The sequence below is a fragment of the Mustela nivalis genome (assembly GCF_964662115.1).
Source record: "Mustela nivalis genome assembly, chromosome: 2".
Classification (NCBI taxonomy): domain Eukaryota; kingdom Metazoa; phylum Chordata; class Mammalia; order Carnivora; family Mustelidae; genus Mustela; species Mustela nivalis.
Window position 1 is genome coordinate 31,772,797 of NC_139021.1, and position 27,096 is coordinate 31,799,892.

Genomic DNA, 27,096 nt, shown 5'->3' on the forward strand with positions numbered 1-27,096 from the left:
ACTGTAAAACAAAGTTCAGTGAGTGGAATCAGGATGCTCAAGGAATGGTGGCTGTTAGGATTATTACGTTTTTCCAGGACAAAGCCAGATAAACGATGAAATTATACATAGTAACCAAAAAGTTTTGTGCTAGAAATGAAGCTTGAGAATCCACACACAAAAGATTACAATATAAATGAAATTTAATGGAAGGTTTTAATGAAAAATAAAGGTTATTTCCTTGTTGATATTTTAACAAAGGAAAAAGATAGACCCCTCCCCCCTAGTTAGATGAAAGGATAGCAAAATATGGTAGCAAACATGGACATTGGGGAAGGTATGTGCTTTGGTGAGTGCTGTGAAGTGTGTAAACCTGGTGATTCACAGACCTGTACCCCTGGAAATAAAAATACATGTTTATAAAAAAAAAAAATTAAAAAAAAATATATGGTAGCAAACAACAGGTGCCATAATCAAGAAGGAGGCATTGTGTGAAAACTAGAGAAAAAGATGTAGTGATGGGCATAATTCTCTGAAGTCAAGATGCTTAATTTCACTTTCATGATTGTTTGCTTTGTGACATTGGACAAGGTACCCAATATTCCTGAGCCTCAGTTTCCTTATTAGGAGAGAAATAATATTCCTAGAGTTGTTACGAGGGAAAATTATGAGAATGTGTTTACTTTTATATTCTTCGTGCCTATAACAGTAACTGGCACATAGTAAACTTAATAAATATCAGGTGTTTGAGATATGAATGCAAAGGAGAAAGCTAAAAGATTCACAGAAGAGGAAAATACTGCCCAGAACACAGCTTTATGATTTCAACCTTAATTCTAGACACTAGTTTCTATTTTTATTACTTTAGGTCATCTTATTTTCTTATTTTACCTTTATCAGTACTTTAATTTTACGTTTTAGAATTTCTTAAGATGAATATCAATGAGCCAACTAGAGCAAATGTCTTGAATTATATAAATTTAATAATATTAAAAGCCCAGAGGGAATCAAAAGTATTATTAATTTCATGTGCTTTTAAAGCATAGTTGAAGTATTTCATGCATTTCTGTAATAGTTACCTATAACGGCAACTTCATTTTACTTTATTAAAATATCTGATAACTATTTTTTAATTTTATTATGTTTACCTATAAAAGTCAAAAAAAATAGTAAGATCTACAAAGCTGAGTTAACTAACAACCTCTTCTTTAATTTTAAAATGTGCTAAAATATTCTACTATATATTAATCATTAATTATTAGCATGAAATGTTAGCCTTAAGTTATATGAGTTCTTAAAATAATTCACTTCCATTTTCCAGACAGAAAAGCCTATTTTAGAGAAAATTAATTTTGTCACATAATTGTAATTAAGATTTTTAATGAATGATTTGTGCTTTTCAAAAATATCTACTTGTTCTTTAAAATCAAACAATTTTTTTCCTGTAAGTCACACTAATCTGTCAAAATGGTGGGGAAAAGAGGTACATTATATGTGGCTGAATGCTTGAAATCTCATATTTATCTCCCAATGTAATATAAAATGTGAAGATAATTATAAAATTTAATAACAAAATAGTTAAAAGATTTTTTTCATAATGAATAAAGCATTTTACTTATCCCTACAGAATGAAAATAAAGGTTTATTTTGTCCTGGCCACCACTAGAACTCTTGTTTTCACATTGCTCAAAAGAAATATGTGTGTGGGGGGGGGGGGCTCCTGGGTGGCTCAGTGGGTTAAGCCGCTGCCTTTGGCTCAGGCCATGATCTCAGGGTTCTGGGATCAAGTCCCGCATCAGGCTCTCTGCTCAGCAGGGAGCCTGCTTCCTCCTCTCTCTCTCTGCCTGCCTCTCTGCCTACTTGTAATCTCTGTCTGTCAAATAAATAAATAAAATCTAAAAAAAAAAAAAAAAAAAAAAAAGCCTCTGCCTGCAGCTCAGGTCATGATCTCAGGGTCCTGGGATCCAGCCAGCATCGGGCTCTCTGCTCAGTGGGGAGCCTGCTTCCCTTCCTCTCTCTCTGCCTGCCTCTCCGCCTACTTGTGATCTCTGTCTGTCAAATAAATAAATAAAAGCTTAAAAAAAAAAAAAGAACTATGTGTGTGTGTATGTGTGTGTGTGTACATGTGTCTGCGTGTGTGTGTGTGCACATGTGTGTGTGTGACAAAGGATCAGAGCAGAGACTCTGGACTCCAGCAGTTTCTGGATTTCTCCCCAACAGCAGTTACAGATCGCTGCTTTCCTGTGCTTGGGGTTTAGGTGAGGAAACACTCCTTTTCCTCTGAGACCATTTTCCAACCCATTTTCACAATGAACACAAATACTTATAACAATGCCAATGACCTTTACCCAAGTCTCTACTGTCTGACCAGAACTACTGCAACACGCTGTTGCCTAGTTGTCTAATGTCAGTCCCGGTCTCACCCCGACCACTGTTCCCTCTCTGTGTTAACGCCGAGTAGGTTATACTCTGCCTGGAACGGTAGAATGTTTTTTCTCCTCTTCTTTTCCATCTGTTAAATATCTCTATGCTCCCAAAGTAAAGAGGCCTTAACTGGCCTCCCAGAGCAGAGACAGGTGCCTCATTTCCTGTTCTTCAGTGACCTGTATTACCCTCCTTCGTGAGCTTATGGTAAAACTTCTGTTAGCAAGAAGTTAAGCCTCTCCCTCTTGAGAACTTTTTTCTTTATACCTCCTCCCCAATTTTCCAGGAACCCCCAAGAGCCAGCCCCACTTCCAAATTCCAGGCTGATTAATTAGGCCACGGGAGCCCCTGCTTTGCTCTTGATTCCTTGGTGTCATTATTGAAAACCATTCCTGGATAGGACAGTGGATTCTCCTTCTCGAGCAAGGTCACAGCCAGTCGGGCTCAGCTCCTGTACGACCTGCTATGGTGCCTTCCTTAGGCTTCATGGTTCAGTTCACTTAATTCACACCCACATTTCAGATGAGCCAGAGCAAGACCCTAGTACACATTAGCTGGTCCCACAAGGAGTTCCAGACTGAGGAACAAAGGATGAAAAAAAAAAACAAAAACAGCCTTCTGTTAAAACCTAAGGCCCTATTGTTGAGTCCTGGCTTTGGCTGTTTTCCAGAAACCTGTCCTTGGTGTCCTTTCCCTGCCAGCCAGCTTTGGAGAAGACCACCCAGTCCCACCTGTTGTGGGTGGAATGTGTCCCTCCCAAGATTATAGGTTGAAGTTTAAACTCTCAACATGACTGTAGGTAGAGACAGGGCCTTTACAGAGGTAGAAAGGTGAAATAAGGCCATCAGGCTGGACCCCTCATCCAACAGGAATGATGTCCATGTAAGAAGAGGCAGCGGAATTATGCAAGCACAGAGAAAAAGCCCTCTGAGGACACACTGAGGAGATGGCCATCTCATCGACAAGCCAAGAAGGGAAGTCTCACCAGAAACCAACCCTGCAGGCACTTTGGTCTTGGACTTCCAGCCTCCAGAGCTGTGAAAAAACTCAATCGCTATTGTCTACGCCAGGCAACCTGTGGTATTCTGTTATGGCCGCCAGAGCAGACCAACATACCCCCCAACTGGGGGATTGCCCCACCGAAAGCAATACATACGCAAACCCACCTCCATCCTCTCCCCAAAAAATAATGTGTGCATTTCTCCAGAGCAGTTAGATTTCCAAGATACTGGGTGTGTTTTTGGCAAAGGGACAAAGGGCTCTGGCACCCCGTTGGAAAGACCCAGGCTCTTATTTGCCTGGTAGTTCCATAATTAAGAAGGCCCACTTAAGTGGCTTCTTCAACAATGAAAAAACAATTTTAAGAAAACTTACTTCGTCCAGCTACAGAATTAAAAATGGCAGGCATAACTTTCTTATAATTTTACTTCATCTAATCCCTTATCTAACTACTGCTGCATGATTCGCATTACAGTAATTATTGTTTATATTTATTCAATTTTTAGAGTAATGAAAAATACCCTTGACTGAAAAAGACAGTAATCTTCTTGGAAAACACCTAATTTAAAAGAAAAAATGGGTAGAGGCAACTGTAATGGTTAGCACTCTGAGGATGGAAGATGTTTTCTTCTTTCCTCTTTTCCTTTGGCTTGTCTGAGATGCTCTTATATAGAAAATATCATTGAGGGGTGCCTGGGTGGCTCAGTGGGTTAAAGCCTCTGCCTTCGGCTCAGGTCATGATCCCAGGGTCCTGGGATCAAGCCCCACATTGGGCTGTCTGCTCAGCGGGGAGCCTGTTTCCCTTCATCTCTCTCTGCCTGCTTCTCTGCTTACTTGTGATCCCTGTCAAATAAATAAAATCTTAAAAAAAAAAAAATCATTGAAATACCATAAAATTAAATGATACATTTTTTTGTTTAAAATGCTGAAAATCAGTGCTGTCAATCTCAGATACTCAGTCACTTTGATATTCCCAGTCTGGCTTACATTTTACTTAATTCTGTAAGACATGCCATGTTTCCAGTCTCTTGGAATGTACTCATGCATTTGTTCTGTTTTATTTACATTATAAATACAGTGTTCAAAAATGTAATAATCTTGATTATTTCATATTATCTATATTCATATATATAACATGTATTTAATAAATAATAAAATACCTACCTTTATTATTATAGTCACTGACTTAAATATTTACGTTAATTAATTGCATATTATTTAACATGAAAAACGTAATGGGAGGGGAAAGCCAAAGAATTTGTTAAAATTCCACTCAATCGGGAAGACCTGTCACTGTTTTTACACAGGGTGTCAGTTGAAATGCATGTTATGCTTCTAGTTCCTTCAGGAGATTTTGCCATGAAAACTCAAAAAGAAAAAAAAAAAGGTCTTTGATTTGATTCTCTGTGTATTTACTCAATAAAAGCTTATGTTTAGCACCCAATATGTTATTTTCATTACTTTCCTGCATGTGACAATGTATTCAATAAGAAAGCATTTTTTAAACATACAGCACATTGCAATTCTCTTTTATGTATCCCTAAATTAAGGGCCCCAGAAATTCTGCCAAGAAAGACTCTGCTGTTTATAAGAAGCTCAGACTCTCCCTTTTGAGCCTTCCTTTCTTACTCCCCCCAAAATGCTCCAAGAACCTTCAAGAGTCAACTTCATTTCCAAACAACAGGCAAGACCCGCTAGGCCACTAGAGGTTTTGCTTTACTATTATATTCCCAGGCAATGGCCCAAGTAGCAGTAAGGTTTCTTTATGGTTTCCTCACTGACCTTTTACCGAACTCTTTTACTGTCACTCTTTTAGAAGTTCATAGATGTAACAGACCTTTGAAAGGTAGCTTCTTGTCTAAGTCTGGATTCCCACCTGTGACTTGAAGATACTGCTTCTGCAGTCTTTCAGAGAGAGCCCCTCCATCCCTCAGAGTGATAGGAAAGATCATGCCTTTGAGGGTGTCAATGGCAGGGTAGGGCAGATCTAACTGGAAAGTGCCATCTTTTAGATAGGCAAAATGGCAGCAAGCCTAAGACCCATGGTATGGAATTCACTTTTGCAAAAAAACTAAACACTTTCTATGCATGAATAACAATTTGGAGTGTCTCCAGTGTGAATTTATCACTCTGCCATTGGGATCACCTGAAGGGCTATTATCATCCTTGTTCCTCATCAGCACGATGCTTCACCACCAGCGCCAGCAACCCTTCCTTTCTCCCTCCGTGACAGCGGATCTGCTGGCCACCGCCCCACCCTCTCTCCCACTCCTCAGTAGATGACTCTCTTCTCTCTTTGCTACCATTGCACACTGTACATGCCTCTGCAATGGAATCCATACCAATGTGTTTTAATTATCTCATCATTTATCTGTCTTCTGCTGTGTATTATGAGCTTTCGGAAGGTAGTCTGAACCCAAGTGATCTTTTTATCTTTAGAGTCTGGCACACAGTTATTCTCCAATAAATGCCTGAACTAATTAAATTAATTAATTCAGTGGGTCCTGGGTCTACAAAGGTGCAGGGGAAGAAGTACAAGATCTGGCAAGCTTATGCAAGTTACACTTATGAGCGATACATTGCAAGCTCCAAGTGTCAATCTTAGAAGCAAGTGTAGGAGTTCATTAGGAAGATGCAGAATAATTTCCAAGGTCCAAATGTGCTCCTGATTAAAACAACAAAAATAACAGTAACGAAATAGTGCTGGTTATCAGTGTGGATAGTGGAAAGGATGGAAAGCATACCTCTAACCCATATCAAATTTATAGTACATTATCATATGTTATCAAATTTAACATATAAATTACATTAAAAGTGACAAACCTCAAAAAAAAAAAAACAAAACAAACCCACGAAAGTATTTGGTAAATCAAAGTTATTAGGAGTTAAAGTTGAAATGATAAAATTTTAAAGAAATGACAAAAATGCATACTGTAAAGTCTGAAGATACGATGGGGAAAGCAACAAAAACTAACTTTAAAATAATCTGTTAGGTTAATGGAGAGTGGATTCAGAATAGTTTAATACAGGAATATAAAGTTCTCTGAAGGCATATTTCTAAACTCTAAAGTTGGAAAAATTCTTAGGTAGAAATAAGAGGTAAAGGATAACAATTTACCAACAGAGTGTCATAGTAACCTAAATGTTATACCTTTATTTACCAAGAACACTCAAGAATAGTCGTTTATCATAGCTGACTCCATTTGCTTACCTTTCCCTCCCACTCCAACCTATCACCGTCTGGTTTCTGCTACCAGAGCTTCACTGAAATAGTTCGAGTTAAATACACTAATATTGGCATGTTAAATTCAAGGAGTCTTTAAATCTCTGTTTGACCTCAACAGCAATTAGCCCAAGTGTGACTTGGTCTTTCTTAAAAATGATTATATTCTCCTGGTTTTCTCCATCTTGGCTGGCTACTCCTTATCAGTCTCCTTTGGTGACACTTCTTTTTCTATCCTCCGGCAAGAGAACGGAGTTTTTCAAGCTTCATGTCCAAGCCTTCTTATATATATTCCCACCCCAGGCAATTCTATCTATTCCAATGAATGCCACTGCCGTGCATACATTGCTGGGTCCAGTTTCTGTCTCTAGACCAGACCTCTCTCCAAGCGTCTGGCCTTTATAGCCAACATTCTACTCAACAACTCCATTTGGATGTCTCATGAAAACTGCCAACTAGACATGGGAAAAATCCAACTTATCTTTCCTCCAACCATGCTTTTTCCTTCAGTCTTCCCCATCTCAGTGAATGGCAAGAAATACTCGAAGTTGAGCAGGCCACTCTCAATCACATCCTCAAATACCTCCAGAGCTCTCTATAAACCACTGTCATCTCTAGATAAGACTCTTGCTTCTTATTGACCTTCTTCTATCCACTCTCTCCAGGCCGTCAGAGCAGTTTATTTTTAACGCAAATACGAGCATGCAGCTTATATGTACAACATGCCCTCACACGGATCTTGAAGTTGAATCCAACAATGGTATCGTGGGGTACAGGGCCCTGAATCCCTGAGACTTGCTTATTTTAACAGCCTCATCTTTTTTTTTTTTTTAAGATTTTATTTATTTATTTGACAGACAGAGATCACAAGTAAGCAGAGAGGCAGGCAGAGAGAGAGGAGGAAGCAGGCTCCTGGTTGAGCAGGAAGCCCGATGTGAGGCTTGATCCCAGGACTCTGGGATCATAACCTGAGCTGAAGACAGAGGCTTAACCCACTGAGCCACTCAGGCACCCCTAATAGCCTCATCTTATAGCACTCTTTCTACTCTTTATGATTCTGAAATATGTAAATAATGAAAAAGAATTAAGCGCATTTATTTCTTTATTTCCTTTATTATTTAGGGGTAATTCAATAGTGGACGATGAAAAATTTTTTTAGAAGATAGTAATATTAGCTAATAATACAGAAGGGATGATGAAATGTAAAAACCACAATTGTACAAGCCTGAATGATATACGGATCTTAGCAATAATCACGAGGTGAGGAGTTGAATGGAAAACTTCATAATGGATGGATCAGGCTGGCCATACATGAACCTCCTGGCACACTGCGGTACCACGACAGGCGGGACATCCCAGCTTTGTGTACCTACTGATAGGAACCAAAAGAAAGCACCCAGCAAGGTATATGTAATATTATCGCCTATTGAATCTGAATGTATTCAAGGATCTAGGTTCAGCTACCAATTTATAAGAAATATGGGGGATAAGAGTGCCTGGATGGTGCAGCTGGCTGAGCGTCTGACCCCAAGTTTCAGCTCAGATCATGATCTCAGGGTCCTAAGATTGAGCCCCGCATCAGGCTCTGCACTCAGCATGGAGTTGGCTTGGGACCGACTCTCCCTCTCTCTCCTTCTGCCCCTTTCCCCCTGTACTCGCTCTCTCTCAAATAAATAAGTAAATCTTAATAAATAAATGAATGAATGGGGGACAGAGAAGCATGTTACACAACAGTCCTGGCATGTAATCTACCTAATTTGGAATGTGAACAATAGCCCAGGATAAATACACTGGTTTCTCTAACAAATACGTGAGAGAGAGGAGTTGGGGAAAATTCAAAAGACTTGAGAATCGTATCAACCAACACGTGGACCTTCTCCAAATCCTGATTTGAACAAACCAAACATGAAGACACTTTTTGAGATAACTGGGAAAACGTGAAGACAAATTGGGTGTCTGATAATATTGAGTGATTTTCTATATGTTATAATGCCATTGTTTGTGGTTATGTTTTAAACAAAAGCCCCTATTTATTAAAGAGACATACCAAAGTACTTATGGGTGAAATAGCATGTTTTCTGTGAAATGCTTTAAAATATAGACAGATACATAGAAAGAGAGAGAAAGATAAAAGGAAAATCATGAAACCAGGCTGGCAGAAAGTTGGTAATGTTTGAAGCGGCGTGACAGATATGTGGGGATTCAACATACACATTCATCTTATTTCATGTGTATTTTAAACTTTGCATATTAAAATATAAAAATTTAAAATAAAAACAAACCAATTTAAAACATTTTTTTCCTCAGATAAGTCATTACTGACTCCCAGCCCTCATAACGCAGTGGAGGGTATCATTGCTATTTTTTTCTGTAGAACAGCTATCATAGAAGCAGTATGCACTCAAAAAATCATTATTAGTACACTTTGCAGTTTCTGAGACAGCATAAACTCTCGGAGGCAGAGACCACCATGGCTTCTTTACTGTTGCACGTCCTTGAGTCTGGCACAGAGCAGTGCATATATTTGATACTCAGTATATAGTTGAATTAATAAATGTTTGCCTAACTAACCAATTTCTTTCATCTTATGATGAAATCAAATCAAAACAACCCTTCCAAACAGTCTTCTAGCAATCTAGTTCTAAGTTTGTGGCCCATTTACTGCAAGTGTATGTGTCTGTACGCACTTGCTTTGACTTTCCATATTTTTAAAAGACTTTCAACGCAAGTTCTCGTATTGTTCTTTATTTCTTCTGAGCCCAGGTAAGTCCTTTTCTGACCCAGACAAAATAAAAACAAATAATGAAAAGGTTTAGTTTTCAACTAAACTTTTTTGAGTTTTCAACTCAACTTTCCAGAGATGAGAGCCGATCATATTTTTGGTGATTTTTCTTTTTTTCAGGGCAAAATTCTGAGTCAAGAAAAACAACGGATGCTAAAAATCCTTGTGCCAAAACAAATATTTTTGATGCATATGTTTTAATTAAAGAGGTTCTAAAAGGCAGAGCAAAGGTTTCTCTTATATGTGAATCCCTACTTACTGGTAGTATCTTCCTGGAGCGCTTATGGAGGAGAATTCTAAGCTAAATTATGGCTCAGCAGGAAAGAGCATAATGAAAGCCCCCTTATTAACACAACTGAGGGTGAGTAGCTAATCAAAGTAGGCAAACTGTGAAACAGCAATACTAGATTTATGTTTTAACTTATATTATGCAAAACCATGTTTAATAATAAACTTTTGATGTAGGGCGTAGACCTTATTTGTGTAGGCTCACTGGCTGGTGTTCCACTAACATCAACAGCATTCAAAGGCTTCATCTACAATTTCTAGTCTGTTTCAGTAGCACAGAGTGAGAATGTAAAACCACTGGATTGAAGGTGATTGGATTAAGGATCTATTTTATGCAGGACTTTATAACTCAAAGATGTATCTTTCCTAACAATAATCGTTAAGTACTTTGCCTCCAACCTACTTTTTTTTTTGGTTGGGTTTATGTGTGCCCTAATTCTACATGAGAGTGAAAACTGGAGTAAAGAAATAAGATAAAAGGAACTTTTTTACTGAGTTTATGTGGCATTCTGTTCTACAAAGAGTAAGGCTTTCATCTTTTAATCCGATATCCACTTAACTACATTACAGAAGATTTATTTTGACCCCCTCTTGTTTCATAAGGGGCTCAAAAGTCTGTAGCAATTTTTGACACTTTGCTATACGTTTTTCTGACACCCCCAAACACACTCACATACACCCACACATAGGCGCGCGCGCACACACACACACACACCCCTCCCTGCCTCATTTTCATATGGACACAAAGCATTGGGATAAAATGATGGTTCATTATAGTGGTACAGAGCTCTTATCTTCATCCGGCAAGAGTCATTTCCTTCCAAAGATTGAAATGCAAATGTGAAAATTAATGATAACTGCATTATCTGATAGCAGAGATAATACCAATTCACTGTCAGAGTAATACACAGTCATTCTACGATTTCCTCCGCTTCTCACAATATTCTTCTTACTGTCAGACTATATCTATGGTTAACTATGTTTCATAGGTTTCTGTTAATTTACTTCAAATGGCATTTCCCAGATCTTATATCTACCACATTTTCCCAATCAAAAAGGAAACGAAATCAGAACTGTAATCTCCAAGCCCTTCTTTGGACTGGTAAAGGGGGGTGGGGGGGACCCTGTATCATTAGTGTGTGCTTCTATCTTCCAGCTACCATTCCACTTTATGCAAAACACTCCATTTGAGGCACAAAGCAGAACCAAGCCCAACATCTGCATGTACCCTTCACGTTGAACAGCAGCTGAACGAGGCAACTTACTGATAGATTTTGTGATCAATTTGTAGTGCAGATTCAACAAGTACACGCATCTGATTTTATGCTAGACATTCACTGGAAAATTTTACTTACATTAAAATTCCTTTAATGGAACCACATTTTAAGTCCAGCTGAAGAGAGCACAGCCATATAATCCCATGGTGATGTTACATAGCGAAATTATTTCGCGCAGTTAATTCACTACACAGATGTTAAATGAGGGCTTAACATCTGTAAGGCATTGTCATGGATTTTAGGGCACAAAGGCTGAAATAATACTAAAAATAATAAGAATGATTTATGGAGCATTATGAAGATCCAAACCTCAGGTTTTACCCAGAAAATATCATGAATAAGGTAGTGATTATTATTTGCCCCATTTTATAAATGAAGAAACTGAGGCTCAAACTTAACTTAAACTCACACAATTCGTAAGTGACAGGGCCAAGATAAAAAGGGAAGGAATATTTTTGGTCTTTTCCATGCATTATAATTATACTGCCCCAAAATAATTTACCTCTGACAGAAATTCAGATTTCAGCTTAACAATCTAGGAGCAAGTCACGCTATTCTGGAATGCATAATACAAAAACAATTCTGCATTCTATTCCAATAATTTATCAAATCATCAATACAAGGTGTGATTTCCTACTTTATTATTATTGAAACACTTCAAGCGCTTAACATGTAAAGACCCAAAATAAAAGTGCATGCTTATCTTGATAAGTCCATGAGAAAGAATCTAAGTGACTACTCACTCAAAATTTTGTATCTGTGCATATTTGTATTAATATGTCTTACCTAGGGGTATATGTACTTATTTGCACAATTTGAATAATGTGATACATTCATTTACTAAAGTTCTTGGATACTTCAGTTATTGTGGTTGTAAGCCAAATGGTAAACTTAGATATGTTCAATATTAAACCAGAGAAATCAGACTATTTACTATTTCCAGGTGTGAAAAGAAGTAACCATGTTTTTAATAATGTAAGCTAGAGAGCTTACAACAACTCTAGATTCCTAGAGTTGGTGCAAGGTGTGATTTTTAAGGTGCTCATTTCATAAAGGTGAAGAATGTATTTACAGTGATTTATCTGAATTCTCTCCCCCATGTCTTCCTCTACACCTAAACACAGAAGTCAACATTCCAGACTTCAGCCATGGATTGTGGTTCTAAAGATTTCTTAAGCTAGAGAGCCAGAGATGTAAACACTGTTTTTCAAAATGAGGTCAGTGTTCTAATTGCAGGAGAGGTTCTAGGGTGAGGGAAGGCTCTTAACATCTACCAAAACCCAAGTTCTCCCGAGCTATCGCTAGATACTTTCTATATACCATCTTTCAAATTTAATCCACATAACAAAGTTTCAAAGTAATACTATTCTTCCCATTTTAAAGATAAGCAAACTGAGGTCCTGGCCGTTTAATACGCTTGAGATCACAAGACTGTTAAGTGTCAGAGTGCGAACATAGATCTGACTCTAAAAAGTTTTTCCAGTTTCTTCTGTAGTTTAAAGCAGTAGGTTCTCATGCTTAATTATTGATTGCATCAGTGACAATCCATGAATCATTTTGAAAGATTAAAGAAGAGAAAGCGCATCAAAAAAGGGAAATGCCTTTGGACGTCCCCCTACACTTTCCACAATTATTACTGCATGATGACTATTTATTGAATAATTAAATGTATAGGACTATTGGTAAACTGAAGTGCTTTCGAGGGGATAAAAGAAAAGAAGGGGTATTTACTTTAAAAAGAGACAGAAATGAAATACAGGCAATTGTAGAGGAAGAGAGAGTAGACATCAAATAACATATCACTTAGATTCCAAGCAAGGTAACAGCACGGTAATTTTTTTAAGAGCAAAAAAGGAAAGTAAAACTTAAAAACAGTTGTGTGAAATCATGAGATAATGCTTTTACATTGGCCTGAACTCTATTAGTTTGGTGTGGCCCTACCGTTCTCTTCAAACAGCGAGAGATTCATAAGAACTTGAAGAATATTTAAGTAAGCGTCACAACTATTTGAACATTAAAAAATTTCACCGTAGAAATGTTTGCAAATGTAAGATAATTTTTCTAAAGATTGTTTAGGTTCTGCCTAGTCATAAGAGTTAACAAAGGTGTGAGCAATTACTAAATGTACCTTTTAGTTGGATAACACATAAGAAGAAATAATGGGCACCGGGGGATTTGCGTCTGATAAAAATGGAACGAACACTTCAAACAAGAGTTGATTCATTACTGAATTGAGCCATCAAGAAAGGTTGTGGAGTCGTCTTCAATCAAACTCCTTCAAACTCTTTAAAAATAAGATAAATCCTGATTCATCCTAAATGATGTCAGCCCTATGCCTCAAATTCTTTAGATAATTTCCTGGTCTTTTGATTCTGTTCTATTTTTATTTAGAGAAAGCTATCTATCTTAGAGTGACTATCAGGACTGGGTGGGAAGACTTTAAATTAGGGGAACCTTGAAATCACACCTAATAACCTCATGCCTTCACCCATCATTTGTGGTTAAATTCAAAACTAGATGCTTCGTATTTTAAAAAATTGTATCAGATATATTACTGGACTTTAAAAAAAAATGCTAAGAATTTTAAATGGGTCTCCTTCAAGGCTCAAAAATTCCAAAGCCATAATAATAATGAGTAGAATTTTATGTGTATGATCTGATTTAGTTCCCACAAAATCCCTAAGAAGTGTGAACGTTATTTTCTACATTTTACAAATGAAGATATAGGAACAGAAAGAGTAAACAATTTGTCAAAAATCACTCAGCAGAGTGACAAATCCAGAATTTGAAGTTAAACCTTTAGAATAGAGTGCTTAATTTTCAACATGTTGGGAAACTGTTACTAAAATTTGGGCAATTTTCTCTCCTTGATACAGTTGGAAAGTACCAACCATGTTTCGCTAATAATAAAAATTGGGGTAAAATATTTATATAATCATTATTTAGGCAATAGCAGAAGTGAAAAAACATCCCCTAATCTTTGTTCTGACTGAAGGAATTTCTACTGAAGTTCTGACTGAAATTTCTACCTTAAAAAATAAACATCCAACAGATATTCCTTTGTTATGAATCAACCCCATTAATTCGGGGGTTTCAAAATCATGAAAACCCTTTTTACTGTAAAGTATCTCTAGGGAAAAACCTGCGATCAACTTTACAACATACAGAAAAAGAACTTTCTTAAAGACCCACCTGCTTAGAGACATACATTTTTCCCTTAAACTTTTTACATAGTCTCATGTGCCACAGAAAAAAGCATAAACATCTTCATGATAACAGCTAAACAAAAATTTCATTAAATCACAGACACATAAACTAAATTGAACTCAAAAGTGAAAAATCTCATCCTGAATGATACAGCATTCTTCACCTTGCTCCTCCTCTCTGTCTCTCTTTCTGTAAGCTAACAGCGCCAGTTTACTTCTGGAAAAAATTCCTGAAAAAGGTGGCATTGATTGTGCACTACATTTTTAATAATTTACCACCTTCTGAGTTTGCTTACTTGCTCCCAAATTGTAGGGAATACTGTGGGCCCCAGCCCCAAGGAAAGGAAAAAACCTCCCCCTCCAAGCTGACTCTATTGAGAGAAGCCAGAACTCACACTTTGCAAGCAGGCATATCCAAAAGGCCATCTAACCCAATTTTAAATGCAAAAACTCTTCTAAGTAGCATATACATACTTAATTCCATGAATAAAGAACCATACAGTATAAACTTCATCCACCCTTCTTAAATTAAATGTAATCTACAAGAAAAAAAAAGTTTTCCAAAGATTTTTTTTTTTTTTTTTTTTAATTAAAGGAGTTCTTCCCTACATCGAGAAGACAGAAACATTATGGAATAATTTGAAAATGCCAGAAGTCTCCATCTTTTTTCAAACTCTTAAAAGGTGGTATTATGGCACTTTAAATATAAAACATTTTGATCCAAAATCTTGTAGAACCACTATGCTATAGTATACAGAATCCAAACATTTGTGTGTATCATGAATAACATTAGAAATGACATCATAATAATCAGCTATACTGCATCTTCATTTTTGTTTGCATTATATTTTCCAGCTGCTGATTTCAGAAAATTACCACTGGAGTTCCTCTCTTCTTCACGCACAGCAGAGAGCAATTTGCAAAGTCATGCAAGGGTGAAAATGTGATTGAAATATAGGGATCTTTCTTAATGAAAAATGTTACCGCTTTAGAAATTATGGCTAAAACTATTTCAAAAACTCGCTTCTATCTTTTAAGCCCTATGACATAATAGTCTCCATTTATAAATATACCATCCAGTTGTAAATTACTTGGCATCAAATATAAAGGTTTTCTTTTTTTTTTTTCCGATTGAGTTCTTATGAACTGTACATATATCCATAAAATTATACTGGTGTTTAGTAGGAGTATTTTGATCATTTTTTTGTGTTTCTCAAAATGGTTCAACGTCAGGATTCTTAAAATCAAATTTAATTATCATTCATAAAAATTAAAATGTTGTCAAAACCTTGAATCAGATGGGAGTATCTGTTGATATTGTCTAAACTTCTAAATACAAATTGAGATTTAGTCTATGATTTACAACATGACTAAATTGAAAGTATTTCTTTATAGTATTTTTACCTATTTAAAAGTTTAAAAATCATTCCCAATTTGAATGTAGATATAGCATAAAGATTTCTTTTAAAAAAAAAATAAATAAAAGCAAGGAGAATGAACTAATTCTTAGATGACTATGTAATAAAAAAAAGACAGAGATTTCAAGCAGAAGTAACACTGGTTTTTATAGTTTAGCAAAAAGATTCAAAAAATCTTCTTTAAATAATGACATTTATTTAAACTTCTACCATAACCTTAGTAAACACACACACACACACACACGAGCTGAGATTGTAAGAGTTTTACAACCTAATTAAAATTTAAAGGAAAAAAAAAGTGAATTCCTGATAGTAGCAACAGATGGTTGAATTTTAAGTTTTCTGTCCTACCTGGACCATCCCAATCGTCTGTCTCAACTCCAGGCTGGCCTGGCTTTTCTGACTGTGTGTCTGCATCTGATTCTGCCGTTTCCTGGACTCCTTCATCATCACCTGGAAAACACCGACACACAGAGAGAAGGGGAAGTAATTAAAGCTCTCTACTTGACATTTATTTTTATTTTTTTATTTTTTTTATAAACTTTTTTTTTATTTTTTTTTAAGATTTTTTATTTATTTATTTGACAGAGAGAGATTACAAGCAGGCAGAGAGGCAGGTAGAGAGAGAGAGGAGGAAGCAGGCTCCCTGCTGAGCAGAGAGCCCGATGCGGGACTCGATCCCAGGACCCTGAGATCATGACCTGAGCCGAAGGCAGCGGCTTAACCCACTGAGCCATCCAGGCGCCCTCTACTTGACATTTAGATCCTGGCAAAGGGATGTCCTTAGCATTTGTCTAAGTATATGTTTGCTACATATGGTTGTCATTATGTAGATAAAATGCCCATGATTTATCATTTTCATATCTACTATGGCTTTACAATAAAGAAAATCAATATTAGTCATCCATAAATGAATAAATGAAATTAACGGTTATAAACAAGAACTTCCCTAGAGGAGTTTTATTAATATTATATATAAAGAAAACTAAAAAGCAGTATGTAATGACTATACTGCTCTCAATACAGAAAAATTTAGCTCCCATATTTCCAAATAATAATTTTTATAAAGGCAAGATACAGCAAAACAGAAACAATTAAAGGCTTAGGGTAAGACCTATTTTTGTGCTGGGTTGAATGCAGATATTTTGAGGCTTCCCCCCAGCTTTAAACTTGTTAAAACTTCATTGTATTTTTTAAATGGATATAAAAAGGCCATGTTAAATGATTAGCATTATGTGGTATATAAGATAAGCCAGTGACTCAAGTCTTCACAATGCAAGAAGCTATAAAGCTATACTTGTTCTTTTCTTTTCTTCCCTTCTTTTTTTAGAGAGGAAGGGAGAGAGCATGACAGTGGGGGCGGGGTGCGGAGAGCAAACAGAGAGAGAGAGAGAAAATCTTAAGCAGGCTACACGCCGAGCACAGACCCCACTGAAAGTTCAATGCAGGGCCCAGATCTTATGACTTGAGCTGAAATCAAGCATTGGATGCTTAACCGACTGAGCCACCCAAGCTATACTTGTTCCTGATAAGAGTAACTAGTTCACAGAATTTCATGCCTTCATTTCCACATAAGAAAAGAAAATGTAATATATTTTGAGCAAAATACAGTCATGGCAAAGAAGATACATTAACAGTGCAATTGCATTTTGTAAGTCAAAAGTCTAATTTATGAGTACCTTCACTTTAAGTGATAAAGTAACTGCTTTATAGGAAAGTATTCCATGGTCACAGTGTACACACAATCATATTCCATAATATAGCTACTATCAATGATCACAGAGATCAGAACCCAGAATACAAGAAAATGTGATGTCAGAAATAAAAAGACTGCTACCAAAAACATGGCAACTAAACCTTGAATCTAATAATGCCTAAATTTTTTAAATTAAATTGCTTGCCCTCCTAGACTTTCTCTGAAGTATTCAGTTCACTATTTCCCACATAGTTGCCCAAATCTATAATAGTACTTAACTCTTTATGATTACACATACACACACACACACACAAAAAAAAAATGCATCAAATTCTTAAAATCTTTACAAGTAACCTAGAAATTACAAAATTTTCAGGAAACTATTATTATTACAATTGACATTAATGTGATGTTGATGAATTTCGAACTTTAAACTCTCTACATTTTTTATTCATTTCAATACATAGCTTCACAAAATGAATCATCTTAAAAAGTGGAATAAAAGTAGAGAGCATGCAGAAGCCCAGTGACAGCTCCATTGTCATCATTTCCATGACAGAGGATCATTGGCTCTGGCGGGTAACAAAGAATTAAACATACCCCACGCCACCAAGCCCCATGTCTGGAATTGAAGGATCTTTGAAGGTTGAGTTCTCTCTTCTTTTCAGGATGATAACCATGAGGAGCAATGAAATTTTTTCCATAAAATAATAGATACTGAGTATCTACCCTGTTTAAGGAACTGCAATAGGGTATATATGGAAAAATACAACACCTTTTTGGAAGTAGTATAAAAATGATTTAAGAGGTAAATTCACAAATAATGAGAGTGCAAGACAAGGTCCAATTGCCATAAGAAAGGTACAAAGGCTCAGGAGTAAGATAAGAGTTTTAATCTGTGTTCCTTTTTGCAGGTCACACAGAACAACATAGACACATCAACCAATTATCTTATAAGATCAGTGGGAGAGTTCTGCTCTTACTTCTCGGACACAAAGAGGGATGGTTCTCAGCCTGCATAAAAAAGTACGCTCTACTGTCTTCTAATATTCTCAAATACCATGAACCCTGAGCTAACTAGGTGCTGTTCAGCCGAACACTGCCTGTCTTGGCCCCTGTCTAGTGAGACCCTTCCCCAGAGCCCAGGTTGTACCTGTCACTAAACACTTTAAAGAGTATCCCTGCATATATGTAAGTATTGAGCTAATGCCTTGCAGGTAGCAGAATGGCATAACTGGAATGATTAGGTATTACCTTTGGCAGAGAACCCTGACACTTGTATGAGCTGGTTTTTCTCTGCTTGCCTCTTCCTGTTTGCCTCAATTGACTCCCCCCACCCCCGCCCCATGTTCTACTTGGTACTTTGTGCCCCATAGAGGCAGAATTCTGTGGACCTCATCACTGGGGCTGCTTTGTTCCGATTTCTGGTTGGGTTCAGTCAATGGAAGGCACTGATAAGATCAGAGGGTCCAAAGGCAGGAAGAGAAAAGACAGGTCCATATTCCTCAGTTGCATGCTTTTGAATGGTCTCCACTTGTGAGCAATGGCTGCGTTGTACAATCAGCACCCTTGGGAAGGGGCCCCTGTTTTTCCCACACTCTTGCATCACTGTCACCTCCCCTGACTCTTCACATCAATCACATCAGGAGGGCTAACAGTTTCCCCCTCTTTCCAGCCCCTGGGTGCTTCAGGGTGTTCCTTGTTGGTTTTGTTCCCTTAGCTCTAGCCACATCTTGTATGCTGTCCCTTCACCAAACTCTCTTTGGCAAAACCCACTGACCAAGTTATCAGTTTCTTTCTGGGGCTCTTCCTAAAGCATCCCATTTCTTCCCAAGCTCCTTATACTATTATGTTCATGGCTTTTGTCCAGTCATGGCTTATATAATAATTTATAGTAAACATTTTTTAAATAGGCTCACTTTTTATAACACATAAACATATTTTTACAACAAAACTTATCATTACTAGAAAAATCAGTATTAGATGCTTATAACAGAAGGCAATAATAAAATAAATACAATAAAATAAAGTTAACATTACTAACTTCTCCATATTGTGTCTATAATAGACTCTGAGTCTCTGGTTTCATTTCCCTGTAATAGAAAGGAAAAGTAACAAGTGAAGCTATTTAAGTCACAGCAATAGAAAGATGAAACATTCTCACTGATACACAAAGAATAGAAACTTGAAAACTTTCTCACCAGTTGATTCAATGCTACCTAATGCAATAATCAGTAGAACAACTTAACCTTCTTGAGAACACCCAGGATACTGAGTTAATTTGGGAAGATATGACCTTTATGACACTTCATTCTTCATGGACACTAGAAACCACACTAATCTCTGCCAACTACTCCAGCAAGCTTTTGATTGCATTTCCACTTCTGAGTGCAGGTTTACCTCAGGACAATAATGCAGGGGAGCTTATAAAGGAAAATATCCTCCCCAACAGTGAAGAGTAAAGAATGCAACCTATAATTTTAAACTTTTCTCATGTCTTATGAATCTTCAAACAAGGAGGTGGCTCTGAAGATGATCTGAGCCAAATTAGAGAAATTTACTGACTAAATGGATGCACACACCGGACCAGTAACTTATGTTTGATCTTATAGCTACCATATTTATATATACATAAGGCACTTTTCCCAAACCTTCTCATGCTTGAGCAGTAAGTGCTTCCCAGTCATCACAGGGTGAGTGATGGAAGCAGGTTTTGGTAGATGTCCCCTCCTCAACAAGAAGGAAATAGGATTATAGGAAAGCATGAAGGGGCATCATAAAATTCACCAAAAACAGGAGTTTATTCAAGGCTAGGAATTAAATTTGAGTCTCTTTTCTTGCATTTGCCATGCCACATTCCCACCATCTGAGTACAGAGCTGTGCACAACTGAAATAGCTGAATAATCCTAGAGCAACACATATTGAAGCAAGCATGAGACATGCTGTTAAAAATGACATACCCAAGGCCCAGATAGTAAAATTCTGGGCAGAACCATTTGGATAAGTTAAGTTTTATATTTAATTACTGACTATACCACTCTGATGGCCACACAAAGGAGTAAATCTTTCTAAATTCTACTATTACATTTAAATTGTTGGAAACATGTGATGCCATGCACAATTTAATCAATCATTAACATTTATAATGCATATTTTTGAAGATACAGTGAAATATATACTTCCTCTTAAGGACCATATAATCTAGTAAAGGAGCTAGGTAATATGCATAAGAGAAGTAACCACTGATGAAAACCTACAGTCAAAGTAGTCCATGAATAATTCCAAATGAAAACACATACAATACAGAAATTCAGAAACCAGAAGCATAAAATGACATTGGCCATGGAGAAGCTTGTATAATTAATTCCATAGTTCTTCATACTGAAGGCAGTGAAAAACATTTAAGGTATTTAGGTAGGGGCTGAAATGATCACGTGACACAAATACAGTAACCAACATATATTTATTGAATTTCTATGAACGCATTTTGTCAGACATCTGGTTTTTGAGTTCTCCCTTACTCACTCCCTAACAACACTCTAACCCATGTCTCAGACATTCTTGCCCAAAATTTTTGTGAGACTACAGTTAAGTCTACTCTGCAATATTTTTTTAGGCAAATTACATATTTAGAAGGAAAAATAATGAGAAATGTATTGGGAAATAGGTAGGTTTAGAAGACTATATTACAGAATAATCAAAATAACCACAAAAATTAAAAGTTAAAAGAATCCAGTTGAATCTAGAAAGGTACATCTTTATTGAACAGATATGATATAAACCATTCTTTATTAATGCATTAAATTAGCTTTTGAGTTCCAGGCACTATGCTGAACACCAAGAATACAAAAAAAAAAAAAGAAAAAGAAAAAAAAAAGATGGCTCCTTTTCTAATATAATTTACAGACTAAAACAGAGACAGATTAATAGATCACAATCTCAGGCAGCAAATACTTTGATGGGAGCAGTCCAACATATGACAGGAGCCCATGTTAAAATGACATCTAACCCAGACTTGGTGTAGTAGAAGTTCCCTGGAGGAAGAACCCAATAAAGATTTCTGAAATTTTGGAGACATGACCTTAGGTAAACCTGAATCTGTAAGTTGAATGTCCTGAGACTCCATGATTGAAAACCATTTCTCGGATTTAAAAATGAAAGCCATCACCCCCCAAAAATGCCATATAAAAAACATTACAGTAATTAAGTTGCTGCATGGGAAAAATGGTGGTGAAACTAAAGACATTTCAATGATGCAAAAGTAGAATCCATACAAAGTTTTAAGATGCTAAGAGAAATGGCTTTGAGAAATGCTACTGTGTGATGAATAAATGAATCAAGTCCTTTCTTTTATTCAGTCTAGGCTAAATTTATGCAGGATCATCCTTATATACTATCTATTGGGAAACAAAAATAGCAGGGTGACTACTAATCTCAGCAGATCCCTAATGCACAGAGAAATCTGGTAAATCACTCAAAATGAAAATATTATAATTCAGCCTATTAGGGGCTTGATTGGGCTAGTAATTTCACATAATAAAATACTTTCACTAAATGTCACTTAACTGCCAAAATGGAACTATAGGGCTTAGATTTCAACTTTCACCAACATCTGGAGCAATACTCAGTATTGATAATCCTGATTCATGGAACAATTTGCTCTAATTTGTTTCATTATGCAGCACGTATAATTAGAACTACTGAAAATAAATATTGTAGGGTATTTAGTTAAAGAAACACTGTAAAGATAGTTGATTGTATACAATTAACAGCTCCAAAGAAATTACATGTTGCAACTGTTTTAAGCTATTTTAAAACTGGGTAAATGTGCAGTATATATCACATTAATAAAAATAAATCTAAGAACAGAAGAATAGTTTAGAGCCCTTGTTCGATCATTTAATCATATTTTCTTAAAGAAAAAAATTGCCAAAAGATGACCAAAAACCCAAGAATGTCATAGGAAGTGATACACTTGAGTGCAGAAAACTAAATGGGCTGAAATTAAATTTATATTCATCTCCACATCTACTATGTGCCACATACTAAACTTATAAAGATGAATAAAGCAGAGAACATGTCCTCAGGCTTAGAATCTATATTAAACCTAAACATGGCTACCATTTCTTGAGAACCACTTAGCACTAGCTAAATGCTTTATGAACATTGCCTGAGTTCTGCCTGTATGGTATCCCTGTATTTCATAAGAGTAAGCCAAGAGGCAGAAATATGAGAAGAAACCCACACACTGCTAGCAGACCCAAGAACTGAAGCCACGTCAGTCTGACTCCGGTGACCATACTCCAAACCTAGCAGGACATCACAGCAATACCCTACCGAGTATCAAGCAACAAAGACCTAGATGGGATCTGATAGCTGCTTCTCCTCTCCACACCATAAGCCTTGTTTCTTCATTATGCTTACATATTAAAATGAAATGTTTGAGGATATAATGTTTATAGGCATGATTTTTTCTCAAGTATACTATTTGACTTAGAACTCTGTAAACCAACTACACATAGATGTTTAACCAATTACCATTGCTCACTGACGAGTGATAAAATTAGGTGTTGGTTTCATTCTTTTTACCATAACCTACTACAGTATCATTACATTTGCTAATTAATTGCCTTCGGCACATTATTTCTATTTAATAACTAAAATACGTCACATTTGTCAACTTTCAGACCCTTCATCTTCTAAGTTTATCTTGGGAAACTAACTCTTATTTTTATGATAATGTTTTCACCCAATTCATTTTTAATCTTTTTACTAATGAAAAATGAAATGATTAAAAAATAATCTAATCAAATGTGAAATCTCTGAAGTACTTTAAAGAAACACTTTTTCCTACCCCTTCACAATTGCGACTGGCTTCTTCTCATTCAATACATTAATTCTCACAGAGAATTTATAAATAGAACTTTATTTTCATACTAATCCAGCTCCAGTTTCTTCTTGATTTGAATGGAAATGGCTTTACTGACCGTTGTTTTTTCTTCCTTCTCTCCATTTTTTGATTCTTACATGTTTGAAATCAGTACTCTAAGTAGCTTATGAAAAATGGCATGAATAATTAATAGCCAAGATAATAATGACAAGTTTGTTAAGATATTGCTTCAAAAGCTTTGTTGGTAGGAAGAGGAAAAGAAGAGAGAAAAGGATGCCAGAGAGAGAATTAAAGAAAGAGCTAGGAATGCATCTGACATCTATTCATTTACTTGCTACATTCTTTATTCACATACTTTTAAATAGAAATTTCAGTGTATTTTTAGCAAAGCACAAACACATTTAATGGGATAACCACTATATATATATATATCCAGAGACCAATTCATAAAAAGATGAAACAGAATAAATGTCAAGCAGTAACAAAATCTATAATATTTCTAAAATTATGGCTATGGAGTTAATGGTTTTCCATTGCAAGATTAAACTCTTTTGTTGCTCTGTTAAAAGATATCATACATATTTTGTAGGCCCTTCCATTTTCCTTAGTCTAGTTTTCAGAATCAATGAGAGGCCTATAGGAGGAAATTGAAGGTGTTATTGAGTAAGAGAATACACAGCACAAATGACTCGGGGAAATGCACTCAAACACATGAAACAGAATCTTTAAATCCCATATTCGGTATTGTTGGCAAGGTGGTAAAAGCGGTGGCTCTACTTGCTAGGCAAAAATAATTTCATAAACACAAACATCTTTTCACCCAACGTTAGACATTTCTGTATAAATTAAAGATCTGCCACGTTCTAAGAAAGCCACTTTTCCAGCACAAACAGCAGCAGTGTTTGCGAGCATTCACACAAGAAAACAGCCCTTCTCAGCCCTGCTCCTTTAATCCATGTAGTTCCTATCAATATTAACCTCTTATAGAAATTCTTGTACAATGTAACTATTGAACTTTCTTGACTAGGAGTGTTACTGCAGCTGTTAGTCATCCCTATAATGTATTTTGCAATCAGCTAAATCATCAAAGTATTTTTTAACAATGAACAGTTCAGAACTGACAGATCTACTTTCTTGTTCACACTGCTTATCAGAGAATAGATATCACATATGTTTTCCAGGTGCTTCCTATAGTTAGGATACCTTTACAGAAGCCGCTCATGAAAGATAAGGTCATAAAAGAGATGAAAAATGTGTGAGCTTCATACACTTATGGTTTTATCATCAGACAAGATAGCTTTGGTTAAAGGACTGTAACAGTCAAAAACAGAACACTCCAGCTTCGTATTGAAGGGCGAGGACATTTAAGTTTAAGATTCTGCTTTTGTTTGCTTTGCCTAATAGCCCCACGATATTGTTGGGCTTAAAATAACAGTTTGGTAATAGATTAACCAGACAAAAGTGTCGTGATAGACTAACTCTGCGTAGCCAAATTACACCTATGGTTATATCACTAGATACAAAAATAAAATTATGCAAACGTTACCCCTTTTTGCTAACAGCTAAATCTAAACATTTCCAGCACCTGAAAAAGAAAACGTCCATTATACTGTGGATCCCTGTGATGGTGTCTGACTCAAGTCCTCCTTTAACTTGCTACAAGTGTATAAGAAAATGTAGGATTTTGCCATATTCTAGATAGTTATATTCTGTGGACAATTGTTTTAAAAAAACACACATGACTTCCTTAACCTATCTAATATGTCATTGCTTTGGCAATAACTTTTTTTCACATTCCAGAATATGAGCAATTAAACAGATCAAAAGAATAGAGCCCATATTTACTGGTCTATAAATTTTCAGACCCTGGATGAAGAAACAATTTTGGAGCAGCTGATGACAGTGGTCCAGAGCGAAACCTGTTATTTTGAGAAGAAACTCAATCTCTACAGTTAATGGGTGACTACTGTAATTTGTGGTATTCTACTATAGCTAGTAAGAGGAAATTATTGAACATGCTGATGTTTATGGTACTTATATAAAAGTCACAAATAAAGTATTAATAACTTAGGAAGACAGCACAGTGATTTATAAATTATTTCTATAGTTCTAATCCTAAATGCTTACCCTAGATGTGGCTATCATCCTCCTTGTGAAAAGAGCTTTCCTCAACATTTAAGTTCACTAAAGATCTGGAGCATAAAGGAAATTTCCACATAAGATAAAATAAGGCACATTCTCAGCAGTATATCATCCAAGAATTTTTGCTTCGCATTACTTCTCTCAATGGGCCCTTGAAAGAGTCAATACATAAGCAAGGGCAGAAACATAAAAAACACCCCCTCCCTTTACAAAGATGCTTCTAGAATGTGTATTTCAAAGTTTATATATTTAAGTATTTTTTCTTATTATCCTTTCCCCTTCTCACTACCTCTCTCCCCACTGCCCTCCAAAACCCCTCACTGAAACAACTATATTTCATTCAGAGGAGGATTCTATATAATTAAGGCACTTCTTGCTCTAAAGCAGAAAGTTATGCCTGATAATATATAAGTAAAGATAAGTGAAGATACTGTGAACTGTAATCTATCTTTCACAGATCAGTTCTGTTATCAAGACACCACTATTCCTTCAGTTTCCTGGCTTCATTCTTCAAGGACCCAGCATTCATTGTAGGACTCACTGTCTTCAACAACAACAGAAAATAAAGGCAAATCTCACTGTCTGTGAAACGGTCTCTTCAATAAAGCAGCCCAATCCAGAAAGATCAAGCCACCTGAAGAAGGTAATATCTGAATACTGCTTTTCCTGCAATCTTATTGTTTGTTCTTTCCTTTTTAACAAAATGATTCATCCTGAAGAGGTCTCTCCACTCTCATAACCCAAATCCATTTAAGACTATGATTCATAAGTAATTCCTCATTACCATAGTGTTCCATTACTGTAATAAAATTTACTGATTATAAATAGACTTTATTTAAGCCACACACCCAAGGTGCAAAAGCCCAATGGAGAACACATATTCTGGGACAGCAGCTAACAACTCCGGTCCATATCTGAATGCCCTTTGTCCAACGTTAGTTCAAACACCCTAATGATGAATGATTCTCAGAGCTCAAAATAGAGGATAACAATTATTTCTCCTGATGAACCTTATTTTTCCTACTGCTTGGCAATCAAAATCACACCTCACCCCCATTTTTTCTCTCTACAAAGACTTGTGAGACATTCAGATTTGCATTTAATGCTTCAGCTTTCAAGATACCTGTCTTCCTCTCATGCTTCTCATCATTTCTGTCCTTCATCTCGGATCACGGCCATCTCTCTGACCCACACCTATCTCTCCAGGGTCAACTCACACCACAGTCTCCATTGCCCTCTTTGCCTGTGCATCAGGCTCTTGCCGATGACACACTGTTCCATCTACCTGAAACACTATTACTTCTTTTCACCTACTTAATGCCTATTCAGCATTAGGCGGCAGCTCAAGTATTGGATTCTGAAGGCCACTTTCTCTCACCTTCCTCACTATATCAAACTACCCTGTGCCACTTGTGTGATTATTTTATTAATGTCTGCCTCCCCATGATCATGTAAACTCCAGAACAGCCAGGTACTTACCTGTGTTTACTTACATGCTAAGCACAGCATGCCCCACAATGTTGGACATAGTACATGTTCAATTAATATTCATCAAACTGGATAAAGCATGCATTTTGAATGGACTGATGGCATAATACTTTGAGTCATGAAGTAAAGACAAAGAAAAGCTATGCCCTTTGCCTAAGTTTACTCTTCATTGTAACAGAATGTAGAGTTGGGCATGTGGACGCCTGGTCATAAAGACCACGTCTGCCAGTCTCCCCTTTAGTGAGGTGGACTGCTCCTAAGACTAAGTTCTGGACAATGGGAT

General features: G+C 36.5%; 1 protein-coding gene across 3 annotated transcripts in view; it reads right to left on the minus strand.

The window, feature by feature from the left end:
- The window catches only part of ZFPM2 (zinc finger protein, FOG family member 2), a 448,624-nt gene that overhangs the window by 315,202 nt on the left and 106,326 nt on the right, over positions 1 to 27,096 (minus strand). For all 3 annotated transcript variants that reach the window (XM_082720028.1, XM_082720027.1, XM_082720026.1), the window contains one exon: positions 15,948 to 16,049. In XM_082720028.1, coding sequence (XP_082576154.1) covers positions 15,948 to 16,049 — 102 coding nt within the window. The remainder of the gene's footprint in view (positions 1 to 15,947; positions 16,050 to 27,096) is intronic.